Raw genomic sequence first — 19,477 nt, 5'->3', positions numbered from 1 at the left:
GAGGAGTCTGGCAGGCTACAGTCCATGGTGTCACAAAGGGGCAGAGACAACTGATCAACAAACACTCACTTTTCAGTCTTTCCTATATATGAAATTATATTTTAAATTTATTATTAATTAAATAGAATCAATATATTATATTCATTTGTTTTAATTTTATTATTATATATTAAATATATATATACATCCCATTAGATGATCATCTTGTGACTTTACATTCCTACATTTTAACTATTTATTGGGACAGTACTTAATACAATGCCATATTAAAGTTGATACTGAGCTGAATTTTTCTCTGAGTTTTTCTCATAGTCTGAGTGATGAAGCCAAGTCTTGAATATAATTTCTGTACTTGCTAACAATATAAAAATGATCTATTAGATAATATTTCACAAGTAAGCTGTAAGTGCTTATAAATAAATTATTTCCTGCTTTTATTAACTTTAGCTTTCCCTAAGATTCCTACATAGTTCTTATTCCATGGTGGCTAAGCTCACTCTAATATTCTGGTCTTTGCTTATTTTTTCCCCCCACAGGTGCATAAAGATGAAATTTTATTGTCAATATATTGAGACATATTAGTTTTTTTAAAATTTATTTATTTTTAATTGAAGGATAATTACTTTACAGAATTTTGTTGTTTTCTTTCAAACCTCAACATGAATCAGCCATAGATATCCATATATCCCCTCCCTTTGAACCCATTTTTTAGCAATAAAATCAAATATTTACAAACATATACCTGTATATATTTGTCATTTTTTACTTAAATCCTATACTGTCTTCCCATTTCCTTTGGGATAAAGTCCAGGCTCCTTAATTTGCATTATAATTTAACAGCTCTGTCCACTGCCTCCTCACACTCTGGATTTCAGTCTTTTCTGTCAGCTCTTGCCTGTGGGCATGTGCAGTACAAGTTGTTCCTCCTGGCTGGAGCAGTTTTCTCCCTTCTGTCTTGGTCTGGCTAACTAACTCCTATCTATCCTTCAGAGCTCCATTTAAAGTTTCCTTTTTTTATTTTGAAAAAAGCTGCCTCAATTCCCTAGACTAGGTTGGGTGCACACGCTCTGTGCAGCTGCTCTGTCTCAGTATGTATTTTCCACACTGTCTGAGTGAATGTCTTCCCGAGCAGAGTCCTATGCCGGTTATGGTCCTATCTCTGCATATCAAGCACAGTAGGGATGGGGCGTCCTAAATATTTCTTATGTAAGCTTACTGAGAAAAATTATAATTGGTCTTGTTGCATTGGCACATTGGTTATCTTTTAAAGTATAAATAAATGACACATGCATACTGATTCTAATTTTTTTAATTAAAGCAAAGATGGACCTCAAATCATGTGCTATGGAGGATCCTTGCCTACCTGTGTAAGTTACACTTCTTCACATTTGAACTGTTTTTTGGGTAAAGATGTAAATATACATTGACAAGCAAAAAAAGAAAGAAAAATTACATATATAGCTATGACTATGAACTACAGAAAAGTTTATAAAAATGTTGATGCCCTGAAAATTATTCTGTCCAAACTGAAGTATTTCCTGTGATAGGATGGTAGGACTAAGGCTAATACTTCTCTTGTTGTTTAATTTTCTTTAGTATTATTTTTATATTTTCCTGAAAAAGTTAAAATATTGTTTTATTTAGAAAATTCAGCTAAGAGCACTTATTAAAAAATGTATATAAAATATTGCACTTTTATTGGGATGGTCAAAATGGATTTAATGGGAGGTTATCTGTTCTTTAATCTTATCTTGAGGAATATGATGATTTTATCAGTCTTATTAAAGTGATTTAATTTTGGACTGGAATACATTAATTGTTATATATTTAAAATTTTTGCTTTTTAAAATTTGGAAGGATATGATTTTTATATTCTTTCAAATATTGGGTTGGCCAAAATGTTCATCTGGGTTTTTCTATAACATCTTATGGAAAAGTCCAAATGAACTTTTTGGTCAATCCAATATATTAGACTACAGGGCTTCTTGGAAAATAGAAATTAAAAAGTAATATGTTAACCTGAACTATATAAAAATGACATTTTTATAGATTAACAATGGGCAAATATCAGCAGTTTCATGTGTTCCACAAAACAGATACCTGTTTGCTCATCCAGACAAAGAACAGAGCTAGGTGTACATGCTAGATACAGTATTGAGTATGTGATGACAGTCAGTTGTTCGCTGGAAAATGGCTAACAACTGGTTTTCTAGACATGTACTATAAGGTTATCATATATTTTACTTGCTAATTATAAATAAAGTTAAGCGTATTTTAAGTTGATTATACATTTTCTGTGAAAATATCCATCAGGGGGAATATTGGTTGATACTTTCATTAATTGTAGTATGACATGAGTGATTTCTTTGCTGAATCAAGTAATAGTTTTGAATACTAGAATAATACGTTCTCAGTTTTTTGTTATTCGCCATGTGACAGTTACAGGGAATACTTTAAGTTTAATATGCACTAGTAACATTTTCTCCACCACGTTTATCAGCCTTGGACATCAACAAAATAATATATCAAGGCCTGATTCATAACATCTGCCCATATTTGTGTAAATAATCCCACTGTGGCTGATTTCAGTCTATCACTGAACACAGAGTTGGAAAGATATGCCAGCCCTGTATTGCCATTCAGATATGATAGCTATAAATAACCTCTATAAAGCAAGAAATAGTGAAGTACAGTAAAGCTATTAGGAAGTGAGGAGTTTTGAATATTTATTACCTTTGTTTTTCATATAATTGATGTAATTATAAGTTTACATAATTTTAGTCTTAATAATTCTGTGTTAACAACCTGTGCAAAATATTACTGAATATTTAACAAAAGCCTCTCACAGCTGGTAAGAGCCAGCACACCACTGGCTTCAGTTTACCTGTTTATATAGTAAGATATAGCATATATGACTTGCAACTATTAAAGACTCAGTTAAAAAAATTATGGGATACATAACTATTTCTTTCAGGGTCCCACAACTTGATCTGGGAAGCCTTGTTGACTCTGATGAGGAGGTAATTTTTACTTGGTATTTCATATTATAAACATTTGAACACAGTGCTATAGGTAGCATTTCACTAGGGTCATTTAATTTTAGTTTTTAGGATGATTTACCATATATGCCACTTAGTACAGAACATATTCATTTTAACCCAACAAATTCATCTTTTGGTTTTGGTTGGGTAACACCATGTCACAAACTGTATACTCAGCATCATCTATATGACCTGGTTAGTATTTACTTCCTATTACCAACTTTCAGAAGTACAGCATGCACTTGTCACTCTATTTAATCCATAAATTTCATTACATTCAATCTCTGTTTTGTTTAGTTTAAATATAGTTAGTGTCTATTAGGATTTCCCTGGTGGCCCAGATGGTACAGAATCTGCCTGCAATACAGGAGACCTGTGTTCGATCCCTGGGTGAGGAAGATCCCCTGGAGAAGGGAATGGCTACCCACTCCAGTGTTCTTGCCTGGAGGATTCCATGGACAGAGGAGCCTGGCAGTCTACAGTCCATGGGGTCCAAAGAGTCGGACACAACTGAATGACTAACACACACGCATAGTGTATATTAGTATCTCAGACAATACTGTTGATGAATTTTACTTTGTTTTACATTTTTGCCTCACATAAGAATGGCATTTTTAAAATGCCTTACAAAACTGGTAAGCTACAGGTTTATACTAATGGCAGAAAATTAGATCAGATGTTGCTAGTTTAACAATGTAAAACTGGTCTCTTGAAACTTGTATGTCTCTTGACATACTTTAGGCTATGAGGATACTATGAAGTAAATAATAACTATTTATTCCAAGCTGTCTCCTTGGGACATATTTATACTTGAAACAATATTAAGGGTTTTATTTCATGTCAGAGCACAAGTTCTGACTAGCAGTCTTTGACCAGGTGGGCTCACTTTTCTGTCTTTGTTAATCTTTTTCCATTTGTGATCTCTGCCATCTTGTCTTGGTTAAATTACATGAAAGTACCTTAATCGGCATCATTTTACAGTTTCCACCCAAAGCTTCTTCTCATTCTTCTCCTGGGGTATAGACTTGGATACAAAATGTTTCAAATAGAAAATGTTGTACTGGCTTTATCCTCCTGTTAGAGTTACTGTCCCTCTCTGGGACAGTATATATTTTCTTACTATTCTTTGTAGGTTTCTCTTATCTCTTGGCTGTGCTACCTTTCATTCCATGGACATGTGAAAGGAAGCCAGATAACACCATAAGACAGAATATTTCAATATTCTAGAAATGGCAACCAGAGCTTCTCAATATGAGTGACCTCCAATTCCAATGACTATTCTGGAAAAAATGTTTTGCAATGGAGGTTTTCTGAGGCAGGAGTAAAATAATCTATCTAAAACTCCTAAGTAGAGAGAAAAGTCTTTCTTTCTTCTCTCTGTTTTAGAACTAGGACTGATCTCCAGCTGTGAAACAAGATACAGGCTTAGGGTATTTGAGGCCAGTGCCCACTCAGGCATGCTGCACCAGCTAAATATTTTAAATATTACCTCTCCTTAGAAAATAGATCATAGTGATCTGTTTCTTAAGCATAACTGCTAAGGTAAATGGTAAATTTGTTTAATGTTAATAAGGAAAATTAATAGTAATTTTGAATTTTTTATTACAATAGCATTCTTTTTCTTTTTACTTCTTGGAGCAGGACAGAATACCTGAAAATTTGCCAGCACCAACAGACAAATATAAACTAAAACATCAGCAATACAAAACTGAAATGACAGGGGGATATAAACAATACAGTCAGAGAAATGCCGAAAAGGCAAAGTCAAGTATCACACATCAACAGACTCCAAGGAACAAGACAGATGACAAGGTAATGTGCGAGGCTTTACAAAATTGTAATGGAATTTAAAGGAAACAGTGTTTTTATTATAGAAACATCTCTTTGCCTGATTTATCTTGCCGTTAATCATAATAAAGTATAATGCTACTGCTGCTAAGTCACTTCAGTCATGTCCAACTCTGTGCAACCCCATAGATGGCAGCCCACCAGGTGCCCCCGTCCCTGGGATTCTCCAGGCAAGAACACTGGAGTGGGTTGCCATTTCCTTCTCCAATGCATGAAAGTGAAAAGTGAAAGTGAAGTCGCTCAGTTGTATCCTACTATTCGTGACCCCATGGACTGCAGCCTACCAGGCTCCTCCATCCATGGGATTTTCCAGGCAAGAGTACTGGAGTGGGGTGCCATTGCCTTCTCTGAATAAAGTATAATAGGTAACACTTATTTCTGTGTGCCAGGGACACTCTTTAAGGACTTTACTTAAATTAACTAGTTTATTCTTCACAACAACTTTGGTGGGTTATTATCACCATTTTCAGATGTGAAAAATTTAGTCATATGACCTAATCGTCTTTTCTCTGTAGTTTTTCACTTGCCTTGGGTTGGAAATAAGGCAGTATTACATATCTGTTTCTGATGTAGCTGTCTTGAACTCTATTTGTCTCACTTTAAAGACTAAACTTTAAAGTTGAAAAGTGGTTTCAGACTTTCAAGTGACCTTGTTTTATTTTAAAACTGTCATCACTCCATGATTGTTTTCTAGTTGAGTTAGGGAGGTATTTTTAATATCATGAATCGCTAAAGCTGTTATATTTTAATTTAATCTTAATTAAATATAAACTCACCATTCATGAATATAAGAGCAAAGTAAACATAATAAATTTAATGGTGTTTCACAAGCATATCAAAAAGGTGAACCGTGAATTTTAGAAAGGCTTGAAAACATAGTTTATGATACTACTGGTCATAAATAAAGAACACTTAGATACAATTCTTCATTCAGTTAATTTTTAATAAGAATAATGTATTTTCAGGGAAGGTTGATAGTTGTATTACTTAGCATTTACTGTTGAGTAAAAAGAATAAGTTGTAAAACCTTTCTAAAATTCAACTTTGACCTTTCTGGTATGCTTGTAAAAGCCATTAAATTTATATATTTACTTTGCTCCTATATTTATGAATCGTCAGTTTATACCTAAATAAGTTGTAAGTAGATGTGCCATATCAGCTTTTTTTTTTCTAATCCATGTAGGGACTATCTGGAACTCACTAAAACCCATGGTATTTAACTAAAAGAGAAACAAAAGTTATGGGACTATTTGGTCTTTTTTATTTTAAAGCTAATTTTCCAGATTCAAACAGATGTACATAAATATAGTATTCTAGTGTCTGTAATAGCAGGTAGGACAATTTCATAACTGTTTAGCATCTGGGTGTGTAGTATCTGTAGGATCTACCATGTGATATTTAGATCACTGTAATAATGTTGGGAAAACAGAATGAAAGTTTCTGTAAGTGCATGCTTTCCTTTTCATGGCAAAACAATTCAAATAGTTTTAAAGAAAAACCTTGATACCCTTGAACACAAGTTCAAACGAGGATGCTTTGTTTACTTTTGGTTTAAGAGAAGATAAATATTGTTTGTAAATCTTCCCATATAAATAAGGGTTTTATAAATAAAAGCCAGCATTTGCATATGTTCTTTTGGAGAAGATCTTGTTTTACTTTTTTGATTCTTTTAACTTACATATTAGAAGTTTACTATGTCTTTGGTAGTCTTACAAAAAATCCCTGGTTTCTATATATTCTATATATAATAATCTTGTACTTATGGAGTTTGAGCAACTTATCTGATGTCATTTAAAAGTATACTCTTATTAGAACCAAAACTGCTGTATAAATTTGTTGTTAATAAATCCTATTATAATTACATGAATTACCACTGGGATAGTAAATCTCTAGAAATAAAAGAGGTCCCTGATATCTGAAACATAGCCCCTCTTTAAAGCAGGAAGTCACATGCAGATTGATTCTCTTTGCTGATAAAAAAAAAAAAGCTAAAGTTAGATGAATTTAGAATCCAAGACAATAATTAAAGGCTATAGCTACTAATTAAATAGGCTGATACATCAATCAACTGATAATATCAAACAGTAAAATAGTTCCACTCTGCTTGATTCTAAAGGCAAAATTCCTGTGTTGAGTTTTCCTTCCATTTAGTATAAAAGGTGATGAATCTCACCATCAAATTGTTTTACCACCTAAAATGTAAATTTATATATATTTGTGTGGGTACATATCTATATTTTTAGAGTAATGAAATACCTTTAAATAAAACACTGAAAATCAAACTTCAATTTTACAGGAAATAATATTAATTCCAAAATTAATATTAATTAATTCGACTTATGTTCAGTTCTGTTCAGTTCAGTTCAGTCTCTCAGTCGTGTCTGACTCTTTGTGACCTCATGAACCACAGCATGCCAGGCATCTCTGTCCATCACCAACTCCCAGAGTCCACCCAAACCCATGTCCATTGAGTCGGTGATGCCATCCAGCCATCTCATCCTCTGTTGTCCCCTTCTCCTCCTGCCCTCAATCTTTCCCAGCATCAGGGTCTTCTCAAATGAGTCAGCTCTTCACATCAGGTGGCAAAAGGATTGGAGTTTCAGCTTCAACATCAGTCCTTCCAATGAACACCCTGGACTGATCTCCTTTAGGATGGACTAGTTGAATGTCCTTGCAGTCCAAGGGACTCTCAAGAGTCTTCTCCAACACCACAGTTCAAAAGCATCAATTCTTCTGCGCTCAGATTTCTTTATAGACCAACTGTCACATCCATACATGACTACTGGAAAAACCGTAGGCTTGACGAGATGGACCTTTGTTGACAAAGTAATGTCTCTGCTTTTTAATATGCTGTCTAAGTTGATCATAACTTTTCTTCCAAGGAGTAAGTGTCTTTTAATTTCCTGGCTGCAATCACCATCTACAGTGATTTTGGAGCCCAGAAAAATAAAGTCAGCCAAACTGTTTCCCCATCTATTTGCCATGAAGTGATGGGACCAGATGCCATGATCTTCGTTTTATGAATGTTGAGTTTTAAGCCAACTTTTTCACTCTCTTCTTTCACCTTCATCAAGATGCTCTTCAGTTCCTTTTCACTTTCTGTCATAAGGCTGGTGTCATCTACATATCTGAGGTATTGATATTTCTCCCGGCAATCTTGATTCCAGCTTGGGCTTCTTCCAGCCCAGCATTTCTCAAGATAAACTCTGCATCTAAGTTAAATAAGCAGGGTGACAATATACAGCCTTAATGTACTCCTTTTCCTATTTGGAACCAGTCTGTTGTTCCATGTTCAGTTCTAACTGTTTCTTCCTGACCTGCATACAGGTTTCTCAAGAGGCAGGTCAAATGGTCTGGAATTCCCATCTCTTGAAGAATTTTCCACAGCTTATTGTGATCCACACAGTCAAAGGCTTTGGCATAGTCAATAAAGCAGAAATAGATGTTTCTCTGGAACTCTCTTGCTTTTTTGATGATCCAGTGGATTTTTGCAATTTGATCTCTGGTTCCTCTGCCTTTTCTAAAACCAGCTTGAAAAAAAAAAAAAAAAATAAATAAATAAAACCAGCTTGAATCTCTGGAAGTTCACGGTTCACGTATTGCTGAAGCCTGGCTTGGAGAATTTTGAACATTACTAGCATGTGATCGTTGCACGTATACCTTTTTTCACCAACTCTATAAAAAGACAAAACACCTACTAATTCATTCATTGTTCATTCTTTCAAAAATAGTTCTCTAATGTTTCATGATATGCAAGGTACCTTTCCAGGCACTGATGATAAGTCAGTGACTAAAACAGACAAGTATCCCTGCTCTTGCAGAAAAAAAAAAAGAATAAATGAATGAATCAGTTGGGTAGCCATTCCCTTCTGCAGAGGATCTTCCTGACCCAGAGATGGAACCCGGATCTCCTGCATTGCAGGCAGATTCTTTATCTTCTGAGCCACCAGGAAGTCCTCTAATATGATAGATGATGATAAAAACTATGAGTAAAGGAAACTTGGAAAGCCAAGGTTGGGGTTGTAGTTTGTACAGGATCATCAGAGAAGATCTTTTCCATAAGGTAGCATTTTAGGGCACATTCAAAAGGGGTAAGAGGTAAGCCAGTTAGAAGAAACTCTTAGTGTCATGAAGTAGGAGTGGGCATGGAGTATTTAAGAAATATTAAGAGCAGTGTGATGAGGGAGAAGAGCAAGGGAGAGGTGGGAGGAGATTTTTTCAGTGAGTTAAAGGGAAGCAGAGGCTGGGAGGCAGATCAGAGAGGTCTTGTAGACCACTTCAGGACTTTACTTTCTATTCCGTTTTGTTGAGAATGGGTTTTACTGTGGAGGCTATCCCAATAATCCAGGCAAGAGATAAGGATGCCTGCTTGGACCCAGGTGGTTGCAGCAGATTTAGATAAGAACTGGTCACAACGAGAACTTCGATTCTAGACAGTTTCTGAAGGTAAGGCTCAGAATATTTGGTGATGGATTGGTTTTAGGCTTGAGAGAAAGGAAAGATGAAAGATGACGCTAAGGCTTTTTGAGTTGAGCAATTCAAAGGGTGCATTTTTCATTAACTGGAGTGGGGGATATCACAATGAAGTCTGATTTGGGGAGGTTAAATCTGAGATGCCAAGTGGAAATGCCACAGTTTCCCTTGGGTAAAAGACTGAAAACAAGTTGAAACAAAGTAAGATGCTTTTGAAAGTTTCCTCCAACCTGTACTTAATGCAGAACCTGGCTTATACTGAAACATGTCTGTTAATTTAATCTTTCTTAAATTTACCTTATGTAATGTTAAACATCTTTTTGGTGAGTGTCAAATCACTACTTAGGAAAAACAGATATTAGTGGGTAAATAAATAAAATTATAAAGTATCCTCATAAATTTATTTCCCAATAGTACACACTTACGATTCATTATTCACTCATTGGATACAGTGCCAACCTCATGTGGTCCTGCTCTGGCACCAGGGATCCTGCAATGAAAAAGACAGACAAGGTTGCTGCCCTCATGGAACTTACAACAGGAGAGGCAGGCAACAGATCATAAACAAATGTATAATAAAGTTTCATGTAGCAATCGAAGGTCATGGAGACAGTGAAGACTATGAAGATGAAATGTGACCTTTCAAGGAAAATCTGAAGTAAGAACAAGCCCTGGGGAGATACACTTGTAATCTATTACATTTTTGATAAGTTGTCATCCTATTGGAGCATTATATTTTCTTAAGCTCATATAAACACATCTAGTATTCAGAGAAAAATTTAGCATTTACCTCTTTAGAATGTTGTTAAAAGTTCAGAAATAGCAGACATAAAACCGATGAATCACCAAAGCAGTAATTAGTAAAAGTTTTGTGTACACACCAAACGGTCAGTTCTTGAACTGGAAGTACTCAAATTACACATGGAAAGAGACCCAGGGAGCTATTGTTATAAAGCAGCTTACATAGTGTGGCGGCAGTGCCTGTTGATGCCTCACAGTGATTGGTTTTAATACCAGAATTTTCTTAAATGATAAGGGATGGGTTAGTGGTTACTTCATATCAGTTTGGGGGAACAGTGTAAGTTTCACTTATGATTTCTAGAGACATAAGCAGGAAGTAACCCTGGTCAAGTTAGTCTCACTTGTCTCGTAAAATAAGCTAAATTAAGCTTTGCTTGTATGACTAAACTGGTATTGTCTGCTCAGGGAATTTTTAAGGCTGGTTTCTGTTTGTGTTTGATTTTAACAATCTCAAAGGATACATCCATATATTAGTATCATTTTACTTGTGAACTTAGCTTTATAAATGAATGACATGCCCATATTTATAAACTTTACAAAGACTCAAATGGACAATTATAGTTATAATAGTTGCTATTTTTTTTGTAATGCTTACTATATGTCAGGTACTTCTGAAATGTGTTGCCCATATATCACCTCATTTAATCATTTTTTGGAGTACAAAACAGTTACCAATTAATTGCCATTTTACTTATGAGTAAACTGAGGCACAGAGATGTCATCTAGCTACAAAGTGGGAGAGCTGGATTCAATAGGCGGTCTGATTATCAGAGCCTATACTCTTAATCTGATGTATCCAGTCATTGTTTTATTCTTTATATTGTTAAAAGCAAATGTTCTAAGCATGCATATGAGGGCTCACTCATTGCTTCACATCCAGTGTGTACAAGGTGCAGAAGCCATCACAGATGATCTGACAACTCTGGACAGGAAAGCCCTGCTACAGCTGGGTTATGCAGCCAACCCTCACATTCTCCAACGGAGTACAGGAAAATCTGATGCTGTAAGTTATTGGTACTTTTACTGATTTGATAAACCGTTTAAGATAATTTGCCCTCCGAAGTTTTGCAGCCTTAAATTTGAAGAAATGATTCCAACAGTTGAAGTTGGACTGAGGTGAATAGTCATTAATACGCCAGGTTCAGCCCTCACTTCTACCATGGATTGACGTTTGGTATGTTTACTGTGGAAAAGTCATCTTCCATCTTTGGAAGTTTGTAAAAATTTGGTTTACACTGTTCAGAATGTTAACTGACCACGATGACAGTGGGCTAATCCGGTATCACCCCTTTCCCCACAAAGAAGTAGCTGGATAATCTTTTTGTTTTGAAAATCATAAGCTAATAAAACTGAAGGGCAGGGATAATGTAATTTTTCTTTAGGAAAAGAGAAACAAAGCCCTAGTCTCAATGTTAACTTTATACTTTTTACAAAATGAATGAGATTTCTTAATGAGTATTACTTAGACTAGTTATTGTACAAATAGATAATTATAGCATTTCTATAGTGTCCTGGAGTATGCAGACCAAGCTGCTTGGAGTTGGAGGCCATTGGCTCCCTAGACACCCCCAGGTGATTAATACCTCAGGTACACCTGTAATTGATTGATGGGCTATCAATGTGTGTTGGCTTAAAATTGAGAAAATTCTGCTTTAGATAGCCTAAATAATAATAAAGCAATGTGGATTTAGCTAGATACATTATCATTGAGTGGATATTCAAAATAGATTTTATTTGGATAGCAATCATTCTGAATCAATCCATTCTGAACTGACAGCAAGATGTAATCAATCTCTGGGCCAGGTGGACTGATTTTCTGCAGGTGTCCCAAGTTGGTAATTTGTTTGTTTATTAAAAATCACATGTACATTATTTTATATGCATTATTATATAGATGTTTATGCTTATTATATAGATGTTTATGCTTAATAGAAAAAGGAGTATTACCAGGGTTATAGAAAAATTAAAAAATGTTCCTTGCAAAGTTGTGTCCCAGATAAGGCTTATTTTGGTATATTTCTAAAGTATACTTTTTTGGGGCTTCCCTGGTGGCTCAGACAGTACAGAATCTGCCTGCAATGCAGGAGTCCCTGGTTTGATCCCTGGGTTGAGAAGATCCCCTAAAAAAGTAATGGCAACCCACTCCAGTATTTTTGCTTGGAGAATTGCATGGATGGAAGAGACTGGCAGTTTACAGTTCACAGTGTCGCAGAGAGTCAGATGTGACCGAGCAACTTTCATTTTTCACTAAAGTTGTACTTGATTGGATATTACTAAATACATAAGGCCTTTGGCTACTGCTCTTAGGATAATCCAGAGCCATATAGGTGTTTGTGGATTTCTTTTCCCATTCAATTACTTTCTAAGTGGCATCATATCTTAATTCACCATTAAGCACATTTTACTCTATTGTGGTAGCACCCCTGTATCAATCTTTTAAAGGAGATATTTTACATGAGTAAATTTTGAATGCATGTGAAATTAGTACCAATTTACTTTTTAAATGTGGGTGGAAACTTTTCAACTTAGTTTTTAACTAAATGAACAACAGAAGCAGTGAACCTGTGGTTTTTATGTCCATCTCTTCCACTTTGTCATTTTTCAGTTGCATTTGTGTGATTTCTGCTTCTAATCTGCCTTCTGTTTACACAGCTCTCTAAGTCAACGTGCCTGAGGGTGGTTCTGACTTTTCCTCCAAAGTATAAGTCACGGTAAATGTCAGCACCCAGGGTGCATGTTCTCCATGGACTCTATACTCATCAATGTCACCTCTCTCGCTTGCTTTTGGGTTTTACATCCATTGTCTGACTGATATGGAAATCACTGATGATTTCCACCAAACTTTAATGGCATTACATTTTAGCAAATAAATGTATTTTTAGATTAAATAATTGGAATTCAAATTTATTAATGATGATATGAATGTGCTTAGTCTCTCAGTCATGTCCAACTCTTTGCAGCCCCATAGACAGTAGCCTGCAAGGCTCCTCTGTCACGGGATTTCTCAGGCAAGAATACTGGAGCAGGTTGCCATTTCCTTCTCCATGGGATCTTCTGACCCAGGGATCAAAGCCGCATCTCCTGTGTCTCCTGTGTTGCAGGCAGATTTTTTCCCGGCTGAGCCACTGGGGAAGCCATTGGGAAAAGATGATATGGTAATCTCTAAGAAAGAAATTGGAAATGTTTAATTTATGTTTTAGGACTCTTGTGTTAACTATAGTATTGTTCTGCTTTATGGACAATGGCGTTTTCTTCATTTTCTCTTCTCAGGATGTTGTGGCTGCAGAGAAGAAGAAACAGATGGTTGCAGAGCAAGTGATGATAGACCACTTATCCAGGCAAGCGTTAATAGAGATCCATTCAGAAAACATTCACTACATTTCCTTTTTATTTTATTTTTTTATCTTTATTTTTTTAAATTTTATTTTATTTTTAAACTTTACAATATTGTATTGGTTTTGCCAAATATCAAAATGAATCCGCCACAGGTCTCCCTCCTCCCTCCCCTACATTTCCTTTTTATACATGACATCTGCATTGGAATGGTCAACTCAGAGGTTTCCATACTTTCTCTGTTTACTGCACTTTTTTTTCCCACCAGACTCCTTGCCCAACAGAAATACTTCACAGTTCTATTTACTAAGTATTTTTTGTCTAAATAGCTTAGTAAATATTTTCTTCCTAATAACTTAATGGTCATCTGAAAAAATAATACAAATTGAAAAAATGTTTTTATTTCCTTCATAAATATGCAGCTACTCACTATGCACTTCTTGGATGACAAATCATCTCTCAAATCTTAGAATTGGATGGAATGCTGCCACTCTCACTTTCTAGCCCACCTGGCCCCTGCTTTTTATCACAGCAACTGTAGAAAAGCCAGTTTTGCAAAGATGTAATATCATTCATTGACGGCGTGTAATGTGGTGTTTTGCTGAAGCTGTGAATTACTTGGAGCTCGTAGTTTTTGTGGTATGCCACAATAATGAAGTATCACTATTTCCCTCAAAAACTAAACATGTCCAGCGGTGTTCCTTTGACTTCCCTGTGGCACCCGAGTGTGACTCAGTGCACTTTGGGAACTGTGGGATTGTCAAGAGTTCTAAAGCCTAACGTAAAGTTTCACAACCCTTAGAAAACTAGATAAAGTTTCAATACCTGCTGTGCTAAATTGCATGAATATGTAAGTAATGCAGGATTTCAGAAGAGGCTGGGATAGTCTAGGAAGTCTTCACAGCAGAGGTAAGACTCAAATTTAGCTTCGAAAAAGTTAACTACTTAGTTGGTTGGCAGAGAGAAAGAATGATAGTCTATATACCTGTTTCTTAGTTAATTTTTTGACACAGTTTTGTTACAGTCTTCAGTATTTGCCCTTTATCACCTCATGAACTGACTTTACATTTTTACTCCCAAAATGCCACCGCAGTGTCTCTTCATAAGATAACTGCTGCTGCTGCTGCTGACTCGCTTCAGTTGTGTCCGACTCTGTGTGACCCCATAGATGGCAACCCACTAGGCTCCCCCGTCCCGCGGATTCTCCAGGCAAGAACACTGGAGTACATTGCATTTCCTTCTAGTGGCGTCCATATTGCCGGGTTAATGGCAATTAACTATTTCTCAGTTACTCAACCCATCAGTGCCATATACAGGGTTGAGTACTTTCTTCCCTGTAAAGCACTTTTTTTTTCCCTCCCTTGGCTTCTGGCATACCACACATGGCTGGTTTACCCTCCTACTTTCCAATCCTCAGCCTCCTGTCTTCGTTCGTCTTCACCTCTCCTATCTTTATACACAGGAATACACAAGGACTTCTACTTCTTGGACTTCTCCTTTTACTTTCTAGGTGATTTCATCCAGTATCGGGTCTTCAGTAACCATCTATATGCTGATGCAGCCCTAATCCAAATCCCAAAGTAACGTTGGAAAATGTTACTTTGGTTTCTGCAAGTTGTTCTTTTTCATTCCGTTATTATGAAATCCTCTTTAGTTTTCTTCCATGGCAACAATATTCTTCAAGTTCAGTCCGTCAGTTCAGTCACTCATTCATGTCCAACTCTTTGCAACCCCACGGACTGCAGCACGCCAGGCTTCCCTATCCATCATCAACTCCCAGAGCTTACTCAAACTCATGTCCATCGAGTCAGTGATGCCACCCAACATTCTGATCCTCTGTCGTCCCCTTCTCCTCCTGCCTTCGATCTTTACCAGCATCAGAGTCTTTTCTAAGCAGTCAGTTCTTCACATCAAGGGGCTAAAGTATTGGAGTTTCAGCTTCAGCATCAGTCCTTCCAGTGAATATTCAGGACTGATTTCCTTTAGAATTGACTGATTTGATTTCCTTGCAGTCCTAGGGACTCTCAAGAGTCTTCTCCAACATCACAGTTCAAAAGCATCAATTCTTTGGCACTCAGCTTTCTTTATAGTCCAACTCACATCCATACATGACTACTGGAAAAACCATAGCTTTGACTACACAGATGTTTGTTGGCAAAGTAATGTCTCTGCTTTTTAATATGCTGTCTAGGTTGTCATAGCTTTTCTTCCAAGGAGAAGTGTCTTTTAATTTCATGGCTGGGTCACCATCTGCAGTGATTTTCGAGCCCCCCAAAATAAAGTCTTTCACTGTTTCCATTGTTGCCCCATCTATTTGCCATGAAGTGATGGGACTGGATGCCATGATCTTAGTTTTTTGAATGTTGAAGTTTAAGCCAACTTTTTCACACTACTCTTTCACTATCATCAAGAGGCTCTTCAGTTCTTCTTTGCTCTCTGCCATAAGGGTGGTGTCATCTGCATATCTGAGGTGGTTGATATTTCTTCTGGCAATCTTGATTCCATCGTGTGCTTCATCCAGCCCAGCATTTCTCATAATGTACTATGCATCTAAGTTAAATAAGCACGGTGACAATATATAGCCTTGATGTACTCCTTTCCCAATTTGGAACTAGTCTGTTGTTCTGTGGCCAGTTCTAACTGTTGCTTCTTGACCTGCATACAGGTTTCTCAGGAGACAGGTCAGGTGGTCTGGTATTCCCATCTCTTTCAGAATTTTCTGCAGTTTATTGTTATCCACACAGTCAAAGGCTTTGGCATAGTCAATAAAGCAGAAGTAGATTTTTTTCTGGAATTCTCTTGCTTTTTCGATGATCTATCAAATGTTGGCAATTTGATCTCTGGATCCTCTGCCTTTTCTAAAACCAGCTTGAGTATCTGGAAGTTCACGGTTCACGTATTGCTGAAGCCTGGCTTGGAGAATTTTGAGCATGACTTTACTAGTGTGTGAGATGAGTGCAACTGTGCGGTAGTTTGAGCATTCTTTGGCATTGCCTTTCTTTGGGATTGGTGAAAACTGACCTTCTCCAGTCCTATGGCCACTGCTGAGTTTTCCAAATTTGCTGGCATATTGAGTGCAGCACTTTCATAGCATCATCTTTCAGGATTTGAAATAGCTCAACTGGAATTCCGTCACCTCCACTAGCTTTGTTCATAGTGATGCTTCCTCTGGTCCACTTGCCTTCACATTCCAGGATGTCTGGCTCTAGGTTAGTGATCACACCATCCTAGTTATCTGGGTCATGAAGATCTTTTTTGTATAGTTCTTCTGTGTATTCTTGCCACCTCTTCTTAATGTCTTCTGCTTCTGTTAGGTCCATATACATTTCTGTCCTTTATTGTGCCCATCCTTGCATGAGAAGTTGCCTTGGTATCTCTAATTTTCTTGAAGAGATTTCTAGTCTTTCCTATTCTAGTGTTTCCCTCTGTTTCTTTGCACTGATCGCTGAGGAAGGCTTTCTTATCTCTCCTTTCTATTCTTTGAACTCTACATTCAGATGGGTATGTCTTTTTCTCCTTTGCCTTTTGCATCTTTTCTTTTCTCAGCTATTTGTAATAATTCTTCAAGTTATTTAGGCTTAAAATCTTGTTAATGCCTTTAATCCTTCTCTTTCACTCAAATCCTATATGCAGTTCATTGGCAAACTCAGGTCTACCATCAAAATAAATTTATCCCCCTCTGCTGCCACCCTCCCTGTTCACCCTGTCATTTCCTGTCTCCTGGATTATTTCAGACACTTTCTAATTGGACTCATTGTACCTGCATTTGCCCCTAATTGGTCTATTCTCAACCTAGCAGCCAGTGAGGCCATTAAAAACATAAGCCACATCAAACCTTCCAGTAACATCCATGTCAATCAGAATAAAATCTGTAAGACCTATGTATCGGTTGCTTCCCAGGTGGCTCAGTGGGTGAAGAATCTGTTGCCGTGCGGGAGACGGAGGACACAAGGGTTCAGTCCCTGGGTCGGGAAGATCCACTGGAAGAGAAAAAGGCAACCCATGCCAGTATTCTTGCCAGGAGACCCCTATGCACAGAGGAGCCTTGTGGGCTACAGTCCGTGGGGTTGCAGAGTCAGACATGACTGCAGTGACCGAGTATGCACATGTATTGGTTACCTATCACTATAAAACCTAGTAGCTTAAAACAGTAGTCATTAATTAATGCTCATGTGTCTTCAGGTCAGCTGTCCAGGCTAGACTTGGCTGAGTAGCTATTACTTTTCACTTAGTTTGGCCCATTATATATGACCAAAAGCAGTGGGCTTAATTCTGAGTTTAATCCTTAAAAAACCTCATGTTTCCATTTGCTTTTTTGTGCTTCTGCCATCTTTGTTAGCTTGGTTAACCCACTTGTTCTCAAAAGGAAAGTCCTTCCCTACATGCAGCTGGACCACTTAGCCACAATTAACCTAGATGAACAGATTCCCAAACCACCCACACTTGCACAAATTAGTTCAGGTCAGATCAGCAGAGCCACCCGCTGCCAAAGCATTTCCAATGGCTAAACTTAAAGCCAAAGAAAGTATACTACCATTATAATGAGGGCACGCCAAGGGTGTGAATCAGGAGTGCTAAAAAACTGGGGTCAGTAGCACATTCTCCCCAATCCCTGCATGTTTTGCCCACCATTAGACCCTGGACCCCTTTTCCTACTTCTCTCGTTTACTCTGCTTTGCCATCTGGCTTCCTCCCTTCTAAAACATACCAGAGTCACTGATGTCTCAGGTACTTTGCATTTATTTTCCCTTTCGCTTGGAATGCTTCCTCCCCACCCCAGAAATCCATATGGTTGGTTACATACTTCCTGTCTTTTATTCAGAAGTCGTCGGCACAGTGTCTTTTTGTTTAAAGAATAGTAAGAGGAAGACCTGAAGCTCCAAATCCTCTCAGAAATTTCGATTTATTTTTAGATAATACTTATGGAAAAAGAGATAGATAAGAACATTCACTTGTATGATGTTTTTAATTATTAAATTTGTTCATTTAATATCTGATAGATCATTCATTCTGCCAGTAGTATAAATTGGCATTTGTATACGGATTTTTCCAACTGCTTATAAATATGTGAATACTAGAGCATTTCATTATAATATTTAATTGTCAGACTGTTGTGTTTTCCTGTATAGGGCTGTAATCAGTGATCCAGAGCAAAATTTAACCTCTGAGAAGCCAGAAATTTCTCATATCCTTCCAGATTCAAAGCTGGCACCTATTCGATTTAGGAAAAGAACACTGCATGAAACGAAGTAAGAAGGCTTTTATATAAAATAAGGATGTAGTATGTTATATTTTTCAAATGTACTTTTGTATCTAATGGAAATTTTTTCCTTTGTGTTTTTATCTTTTCTGTATAAAGGAAAGTGGAATTTTTGGAGTTCAGATCCCAGTTCTGTCACTTTAAGATACTGGGATAAACTTTGCCCTCCAGATCTTCTATTTATAATTTAGGAGTGACAGCCAGAAACTCAGGCAGCAATACATGTGAAAAGACACAATGTAGTAACTGAGACATCTGTATATGCACAATATATACTGGCTGAATTTCTATGACATAATTCAAAATTAGTATTTTTTTAAAAATATTACTTTTTGCCTTTTACTTTGTACTTTATGAAGTACAAAGTACCAAGTACTTTATGAAGTACAAAGTACTTGGTTTGGTATGGATTTTTATAGTTCGCTGGTGCAGTCCACTGAAAGTTCTCACCAACTTGACCGATAATTGACATTTAGCCTCAGATTTAATAGAATAGAGAACCCACCAGTTCTTAGAGCAGTTTTTTAATATTTTCAGATTGGTATAATTGTCAGTACTTTCTTATAACTTCCCTGGTGACTCAGAGGTTAAAGCGTCTGCCTGCAAGGCCGGAGACCCGGGTTCAATCCCTGGGTCAGGAAGATCCCCTAGAGAAGGAAATGGCAACCCACTCCAGTATTCTTGCCTGGAGAATCCCATGGATGGAGGAGCCTGGTAGATT

General features: G+C 36.9%; 1 protein-coding gene across 4 annotated transcripts in view; it reads left to right on the top strand.

Annotated features, from left to right (window-relative positions):
* CAPS2 (calcyphosine 2) overlaps nucleotides 1–19,477 on the top strand; it is a 50,830-nt gene that overhangs the window by 8,697 nt on the left and 22,656 nt on the right. The window contains exons 3-8 of one of the 4 annotated variants that reach the window (XM_003586036.6): nucleotides 1,319–1,367; nucleotides 2,975–3,020; nucleotides 4,683–4,853; nucleotides 11,044–11,166; nucleotides 13,434–13,501; nucleotides 18,626–18,745. In XM_003586036.6, coding sequence (XP_003586084.2) covers nucleotides 1,324–1,367; nucleotides 2,975–3,020; nucleotides 4,683–4,853; nucleotides 11,044–11,166; nucleotides 13,434–13,501; nucleotides 18,626–18,745 — 572 coding nt within the window. In that variant the 5' untranslated portion in view covers nucleotides 1,319–1,323. Of the gene's footprint in view, nucleotides 1–1,318; nucleotides 1,368–2,974; nucleotides 3,021–4,682; nucleotides 4,854–6,613; nucleotides 10,021–11,043; nucleotides 11,167–13,029; nucleotides 13,319–13,433; nucleotides 13,502–18,625; nucleotides 18,746–19,477 lie in introns of those variants that run through there. The other 3 variants (XM_059886813.1, XM_059886814.1, XM_010804742.4) reach the window with 3 other exon arrangements.

The sequence above is a fragment of the Bos taurus genome, chromosome 5 (genome assembly GCF_002263795.3).
Source record: "Bos taurus isolate L1 Dominette 01449 registration number 42190680 breed Hereford chromosome 5, ARS-UCD2.0, whole genome shotgun sequence".
NCBI classification, from domain to species: Eukaryota; Metazoa; Chordata; class Mammalia; order Artiodactyla; family Bovidae; genus Bos; species Bos taurus.
Note: the sequence above shows the minus strand (reverse complement) of the source record. Positions and strands in the feature narration are given on the sequence as shown.